The sequence below is a fragment of the Notechis scutatus genome, chromosome Z (assembly GCF_049901735.1).
Source record: "Notechis scutatus isolate UNSWTSFEM ecotype Mainland chromosome Z, rNotScu1.2, whole genome shotgun sequence".
Classification (NCBI taxonomy): domain Eukaryota; kingdom Metazoa; phylum Chordata; class Lepidosauria; order Squamata; family Elapidae; genus Notechis; species Notechis scutatus.
Genome location: NC_142025.1, coordinates 84683962 through 84692669, shown reverse-complemented (window position 1 = coordinate 84692669; position 8708 = coordinate 84683962). Strand labels below are relative to the sequence as shown.

Sequence of the window (8708 nt, the reverse complement as noted above, 5' to 3'; positions counted from 1 at the left end):
GACAGGATATTGACCCACAATTATTGCAATTAATTTTAACCATATCCTTTTTAAAAATAATAATAATAATACTGCTTTATGATCCTCATGATCAACTGCATGGGAACCTGCTTCCTATTACAGTGGTTTTCCGATATATACACATACATACATACATACATACATACATAATCCCTAAAATCAATGGCAGCATTATTACAATAGTCTGCAAAGCCTTGTAAACTTGCTTTCTTCCACTTAGTTTGTTCATCTGTAAGATGGTGAGTTAACTGTGAAGAAGGGCTGATCAGCGCTCTATCTCTGGAGTGACTGGAATCTTTTGTTTGTTCCATCTTCTTTTCCTGTAGCAAACAAGTGGCTGTATGGCAAAATGCCAAGAAGCCCGGTTTGTAAGTATAGTCCAGAGTGAACCAATGTCTGCCAAGCCTTGTAAATGTGCTTTCTTGTTTCCCCTCTTTCACCGCCCCCTCCTCCCATTCATGCCTTTTCTCCTTCCGCCCCCGGATTAGCAGCTAGCAAACCCAGGTGGTATTCTGTCCAGGAAGGGCTCTTCAGCACCAAGGCTGGGAACAGCTCCTGCTTTCATCGACTCCAAACCTATTCTTGCTGCCCGAACATTAAAGGAACAGAAAGGAGGGGGCGACACCCCTCCAAAAAGGCGTGCGTCTCTCCTCACAATCTTTTCTTCAGCTTCTTCCGCGTTGCTTATAGACCAGAGAGACATCTCTCTTGCCGTGAGTTTTTTCAGTTCCACGTCTATTTAGGATCCCAAAAAGAGAGAAGGGAGGTGGCTGCTGGTTATTGTCAGATTAACAGCTGTTGCTGCTGACAAGTCTTTGAGGCAGCCACATATGGAATGGGATACTGATGACTAAGCATCAACATTAAAAAAAAGAAAAAGGAAAAGGAAATTCCCCACCCCTTTTCCTCTGGTGGTTTTTTTTTTTTTTTCCAACTCTCCCCCTCCTGCCCTTGGTGAAATTGTATTGGTCAGGAGCTAAAGAAAATTAAGGGTACAAGGGGGAGGCTTTGCTCTCTTCATAGCTACCAAGCAGGAGAGTTCGAGAGGCAAGGGCCTGTTAGCTAACTACCCCTTGATTTCTCAGTGCAGAGCTCAAGCTTCTTCACCTTTCTACTCAAAACCAGAGCACCTTACTGAAGAAAGCGGCATTTCTCTTTCCCATTGGATGTGGAGAAAAAATTGAAAATGCCTGTCAGGAGGGGGCACGTGGCCCCTCAAAACACCTATTTGGATACAATCATCAGGAAATTTGAAGGACAAAGTAAGTAGAACATCCCTCTTGACTTTCATTCTCTGTGTTTGTTCTATTTGAAGGTCAGAACTAGCACTGTAAATGCTCTATATTTTTTTTGCCTGTCAGCACTGTTGTGAAGCTTGTGTCTGGACATGGAAAGCTTATTGATGGGATATATTAAGAGTGCTGCTCAATTACTTCTTGAAACTTTGTGAATGTCAGAGTAGTCTATTCCCTTCAGTATTATTAAAGTCATATCTATGTCCGCTAATTTTAAAACTGTGTGCGTTGATATGTAAAAATATGAAATTAATCTTACTAATACAAGAGAACAATCACCGGATGTATCAATCTTTGACTTTATCAACAAAATATAACTTTCATTAAAACAGCACTTTTTCATATAACTTGTTCACTGGGAATTTATGAAATGAATGTTGAAAAATTCACCTGATAACATTCACAATTTGATCTGCTCTATCTATCTGCATAGGAGGTATTATGGTTAACATTGCTGCCCATATTTGTTTATTAAGTGGTAAGCATAACCAAAGTTATTTCCAGTAATTATGTATAAGATTGTAGCATAAATATGTTAAAGCCTCACAACACCATAAAACATCAATTATGTGAGCATTCTGCTTACATCATGTGTTTCTGTGGCTAAAGGAAATCAGTTTGCCCAGTTCCATGCATTTTTACTAAAAATGAATTTTTGTGTGCACAAAACACACAAAACTTTAATATTATATTTTATTATGTTATAGTTTATAGAATTAATAAGTATATAAATGCTGCTTTGCTAATAGTGACAAGATAACGTCTAGCAAGCAGCAAAAGTAGTATAGTCTGTAAATGTTAGTACACATCACTCTTGTAGTATTGTCCACAAGTGTACCTAGAAAATAAAATAATCCAAATTCTAAAAAAGTCTATATTGACATAACTGGATCTAAGAGAGGAGACAAACATACAGTCAATTTCTCAGTGAGCAATGTCAGGCAAGCCAGCATTTCATTCTCAGCCTTGCAGCTTTAAAATGAGAACAACATAAAGTTAATTCACAGGGATGTTGCAAACTTAACAAACCGCAGAATTATTCTGTCAATTTTATATACATACTGTATTTAAATAATATTTCTTTTCATAGCATCTCCAATTTGCATAGAAATAATTTTTGCAGCCATTCTAGGACAAAATAGTTGGCTGTCTGATAAAAGGCAATAGTTGTTGTTGCTTTAGATGAACTTACAGAGACACTAATAGCAATCATACTGATCGAATAAGTAGCTTCAGCACAAATTAGATCAATTGTGCATTTCTTTTCATTATGTCTGGAGCATTACCCATGGACCAATGTTAATTGGACTGAAAAAGCCAAAAGGGATGGACCTGATTAATGCCTAGATGGGACATTAGCAGGAAACCCCAGGCAGTGTACTGCTGCCAAAGGAAACATGTAATTACCAGGAATCAAATTCAAGAGAATCATTACTTTGTGTGACCATATTTATAATATATTTTAATTTAAATAGCTTGTTCCATTTCTCAAAAAGTATGAATAAAAAAGCTAAGCCTATTTCAAATCAGTGTGGCTTGCTCTGGGACATTATGCAATCTACCTTATACTTGTTTTAGAATAGTTTTTAAACAAGTTGTCGTTTTCACTATACAGAAATATTCCTTTGATGTGTACTTATGTAAACCTTAACAGAGGAAGCATACTTGTAAATTTAAACAAAAAGGCCAGATTCCTTCTTTTAATTTTCATCCTTTATTTAAAGGAACTCAAGACAGTATTCTTTAACCCATTATGTAAAAGTAATTGACTTGTTGACTAATATTGATGTGTATTTCAACAAAATATCTGTACTTTCATCAATTTGCTGAATTTAGAACAATATCCTACATTAAGAAATTTTTTATTTCATCTGGAAATTTGTATCCATTTAATTTTTGTTACCAGCATACCTTTTAATTGAGTAGATTCAATTATTTTATGTCACATCTGACATAAACTGCATCATGAAAATATCTTTTCATTGGGACAGCATTCAAGTTGGCAATTTATTTTACTTTACTTAATATTAGAAGTACCTGTAACAACAAAAAAGTCTGTAATAGAATAGAGAAGAAAACAAATGTTTCCTAATAGAGCTTAAGCAAGCCTACTTCAAGAGAAAATTTAACACACAAAATCTTGCAAGGTAAAATGAGGATTTCTTCCCAATCCATACTCACTTAACCCTGAGTATCTCCAACTCAGACTTGGGTGATTTAAAAGCAAACATAGGCAGGTCTGAAGTGGCATAATGCTTTAAAGAAAAATGTTAAAGCACCCCAAGATGCTTCTAATAATCAGTCTCAGTAGTCTAAAGTGTGTGTCTTGTATTAATTGAAGTTTTCAAACAGCTTTCAGGGACAGCCCTGCAGACAATGTTCTCAATCATCAAAATCAGGGGTTGTTCTCTTTGTCCCAGATGGAATCACACCTGGAAATAAGGTCTTAAATGGAGAAATGTTTTATGCTACTAGGAATTCCATAATTCTGAATGACAAGCAGTGAATGGCTTCTTTGAGGAAGCATTATTTTAACCCAGTCTGAAGGATATTGAATAATTTCTGCTTAATGGTCTGATGATAATGAAACTATGGGAATTCCTGGATATAATGGATTGTGGGATTTTGACCAAGGGATGATTCACACACTATTAGAAACTATTAGATTAATTACTTCAGCAAGTTTGATCCTTTGAATCTCTTTAAAAAGTTCTTTCAGGTCCCCACAGAAGTCAAGCAGCTTTACATGGGAAAACCATTTCTGTGGATAGATGAGGGACTGAAAAATGCAAGATATGAGTGGTCTAATATCACTTTAGATTTACCAAATCAAAGGGATACTTTGGAAATCAGGAGTGGTTTCGATTTGATGAATATAAAGCTTCTATAGAGGATTAAGGAATGCATTAAGAAGGCCTTAAGGAGGTATATAAGGGGATGAAAAAAATGGCATTGGAAAAGTAGAGGGAAAAACAGAAAGAAAGAAAGTTTAGCCCATCCTCATATAATTATTCTGGCCTCTTTTAAACTGAAAGCATGCTATAGAAATCTGTATTTCTTGAATAAATGTATAGGCATCAAGCACTTTGTAAGTGGCAGAATCTTTATATAACTTGCCATTCCTGCTATCAACCTCTCCATACAAAGCCATCCACTTTCCTATTCATCCATTCTGCTTTAAGCTCTAATTCACTGAAATATTGGAAAGCAATCTAATCCTCTCCTGGTACCTTTGCCAAGATAATGTGGAGTTAGCCTAGCTGGTTTCTCTACAGCCACATAATGACAGAGGAATAACACATTGCGATTGCTCAGGGAAAAGGTAATGACACTCAAAATAGTGTGTTCAGAGTGTGCAGCTGCCTCTATGAGAACAGCAGGAATGTTCCTGCAGACCTCAGAATTTCTGGATGCTGTGCTGGACCAATACAGTGACACTTTTAGCACCTCTTCTTCAACATTTTCACCCAGTTATTTTTAAAGTAGGCTTATTGAATAAGCAACTCTAATGCAAAAAACCACATTTTTTATTAAGTCCTATCAATCATGCATAAATCCTCTCTGTGGAGATTAAGAATCCATTCAGCACAGGAAGTACAGCTAGAATTAATGGGAATTCAAATATTTTAATCTTTTATTAACAGAATCTTTCTCCCCTCTCTTATTTAATCCAGTGTTTTCAAGTACCTAACGATCTAGGTTTAGGCACCAGGCTAGAAATCTAGAGACTGGGAGTTCTAGTTTCACCTTAGCATGAAAGCAGCTGGGTGACTTTAGGCAAGTCACACTCATAAAGATGGGATAAAAAAATCTAAATAAATAAAAATGATGAGCTGTTTTGGGGTTTTTTTAAAATGGTTTCTTACATGCTTTTATTCTTGTTGCTCTGAGCCACCCATAAGTATATAAAAAGGATGGGCGATCATATCAGTGTTAAATTAAATTAACTAATAAAATATAAAAAACACAGCATGTAGATTTCAGAAATGATACCCTGTTTCTCCAACAATACGGCCTCCCCCAATAGGAAGTCCCAGCATGTTTTATAGGCATGAAATGAAATTAAGCCCCTCCCCCCAAATTAAGGCCTACATTAAAACATGCGAAATGGGGGGGAATGGTGGGAGAGCTTGCCGTAAGGAAGTACTTTTGTTGCACACCCTGATATGGTGCTGCCTGCGTTGACCCCGATACGAAGTGCCCCACCAACGCCGAGGTCAACATCCAAGCCATCGCTGCCCACCCGCCCGAAGATGCAAGGGGGGTGGACTTAAGTCTACCCCAAAAAGACAGCCTAGCCATTTTTTCGGGGCTCAAAAAAAAAAAAAAGAGCCGGCCTTATTATATGAGAAACACGGTAGATAGGATAGGATAGGAGCTGGAAGGGAACTTGGAGGTCTTTTAGTCCAATCCCCTGCTCAAGCAGGAGAACCTATACCATCTCAGACAAGTGACTGTCAAGCCTCTTCTTAAAAATCAATGTAAACTTTGCAAAGACAATCAAGAATTTCTAAGAATTCAATTAAAAGCATATTAGATGTGCTGCAAAATTGATCAATGTCCCTATCAAAATATTGGTACTATTTCATCATTTTAAAAAGTAACATCGAATTGTGCTCTACCACCAATGACTTCGTGGACATATTTTTTTGCAATTTTCTTGGCAACAATATAGAATTATAAATTATAAAAATTATTCAGTATAAAATTATTTGTTTCAATCTTCTTAAGGGAAGCTTTTTAAAAAAAATTTCCTGCTCTATCTTACAGCTCTGGTACTCTCTCCCAGTCTCCTATTCAAAAATTAACTCTTGTTTTGAACTGATCCTCAAATGTGGAAGACTTTCCTTTTTGTGCCAAAAATTCGTCTATGCATTGAATCCTGTTTCTGAATGTACTTGGTGACAATCAGGGGAAGAAGAAAGCTGCTCCTGCTGCAAATGTACTTGAAATGCATGAATTGCTGCCACCCCAGTCCTTGTGAATAGTATCCCCAGGTCTTTCCAAAGTGGAAAAAGCATTTTCAATCTGAAAATTGTATCAAACTGTTGTAAATACTTTAATTCTAAGCATATTTAACAATAATTACTTCTTTAACAATAATTACTTATAGTAGGCCTTGCTTTTTTGATTAAATGTTTTTGGTGAAATCAAGCTATAAGCTAACTAAATCTTGATAATGTGCCTAGTCCAAGTTAGTTCCTTTCAGCCACAATCTGTTCTGATCATATCTGAAAAAATTTATTTCCCTTGGGAAAATTGCAAGAATCACAATCACAGGCTTTCTGAAATAGAGAGATTTGAAAGCCTTATATATTCTGGGAACTGTCTACTTCTTAACTTAGAGAACATCAGAGCTAAGTTATGGAATTCTTTTCAGTGCCAGTGCTCGACTCTGGAATGTGTGAAGTGATCATAAAGAAAAGAATGACTCACAGCACAACTGGGACAGGCTATAGTGCCTTTCCCGCAGCACTGTGTTATCACAACCAGAATTCACACATGTGGGGGAAAGGTTTCAAAGCAGAACACATAAAGTATTAGATGCGTGATTCAGAGTGAAGAAAGAATGAGAAAGAAAGGAAAGGAAAGGAAAGGAAAGGAAAGGAAAGGAAAGGAAAGGAAAGAAAGAAAGAAAGAAAGAAAGAAAGAAAGAAAGAAAGAAAGAAAGAAAGAAAGAAAGAGAAAGGAGGAATGGAGGGAAGGAAGGAAGGAAAATTATATTTTGCACAGTTTTAAAAAATATAATATTGACTCAAAATATTCTTTTCAGTACTTCGCTAGTATTGCTTTAGGAAAAGCAATTACTCCTACTCAGACTTGGATAGGAATGAAAACAAAATATAATGAAAACTGGAAAAATTGCACTACAGATGGATGCAGTAATCTGAAATTAATTAAGGACTGTGCTAATAGCTACCTGTGCTGTATATCTTTCTATGACTATAAAAAACAAATGCTAATATAAAAGAGATACTAAAGCTGAATAACATACTTTCACTCAGTTGACCTCAATAGGAGATATTCAAACATATCATTTAGTAATAGCAATAGCACTTAGACTTAAATACTTATAGTACTTTCTAAGTTGTTTACAGAGTCAGCATATTGCCCCCAACAATCTGAGTCCTCATTTTACTGACTTCAGAAGGATGGAAGGCTGAGTCAACCTTGAGTTGGTCAGGATCAAACTCCTGGCAAAAGGCAGAGTCAGCCTGCAAAACTGCATGCTAACCACTGCACCACTACAGCTCTTCATAATCATTTATATATTATGCCAAGGTTTATGGTATATCCTTCCTCCAAGGAACTCAAGGTGCTTACTTTCTTCCTCCCATAGCAATAGCACTTATATATCACTTCACTGTGCTCAACAGCCTTCTTTAAGCAGTTTAGGGACACCATCTTGCCCCCAACAATCTGGATCCTCATTTCACCTCAGAAGGGTGGAAGGTTGAGTCAACCTTAAGCTGGTGAAAATCAAATTCTTGGAGTGAGCAGTGAGTTAACCTTCCTCCATACAGATAGTCCTTAATTTACAGACCATCATAAAATATTTACAATCCAGTTCCAAATTTATGACAGCTGTCCTCTCCCATGATAATTTAACCACATTTCAGGCAGTTGATATCCAGCCCACATATACAGCATTCCACAGTCATACAAACATGTTTACAATATTTTTGCCAAAACAGACATTTACTACCAGTTTCAGTAATACCAGCCCTTAGCAAACAATTGATTTGCTTAACAATTGTGGCATTTGCTTAACATCCACTAAACCAAGGGTCATAAAATCAGGTTGGTCATGTGATGAGCTAAAAAATGGTGGGATAGACAGCGTCGCCACCAGATGGATTTGTAACTGGCTGACAAACTGCATTCAATGTGTAGTCCTTAATGCAGGGCTGTCAAACTCCCAGCCCGTAGCGAAGGAGAAACTCACACACACAGTTTAGCGAAGGAGAAAAAAAGTTCAGATACATCACATGATGTCACCATGACAATTTGAGTTTGACACCCCTGCCTTAATGGAACTGCATCTACATGGAGGGAAGTAAGCAATGGGGTACTCCAAGTTCCAGTATTAGTTCCAGTATTAGGCCCAGTATTTTTCAACATCTTCGTAAACGAGGGAATGGAAGGGGAGCTCATCATATTTGCAGATGACACTAAACTGGCAGGAATAGTCCACACCAGTTTTATAACTGTCAGGACTACAACCATAATAGGTATGTTGCATTATGGTTGTAAGTTGATGGCTATCTCTAATTTCATCCTGAATTTATAATAACCTTGTTGTCAGAACAATCTTATCAAATAGACTGTGATTGGGAAATAATGCTGACTGTCCCACAAGGTTATCAAGTCTATTCCATGCCAAAGGGGGAG

The 8708-nt window shown here is 36.9% G+C and overlaps 1 protein-coding gene across 3 annotated transcripts in view; it reads left to right on the top strand.

Annotated features, from left to right (window-relative positions):
• The first annotated feature begins 214 nt into the window (after positions 1–214).
• KCNH6 (potassium voltage-gated channel subfamily H member 6) overlaps positions 215–8708 on the top strand; it is a 116180-nt gene continuing 107686 nt past the window's right edge. The window contains exons 1-2 of one of the 3 annotated variants that reach the window (XM_026679843.2): positions 215–734; positions 1112–1283. In XM_026679843.2, the coding sequence (XP_026535628.1) occupies positions 1208–1283 (76 nt within the window). In that variant the 5' untranslated portion in view covers positions 215–734; positions 1112–1207. Of the gene's footprint in view, positions 735–756; positions 1284–8708 lie in introns of those variants that run through there. The other 2 variants (XM_087945779.1, XM_087945780.1) reach the window with 2 other exon arrangements.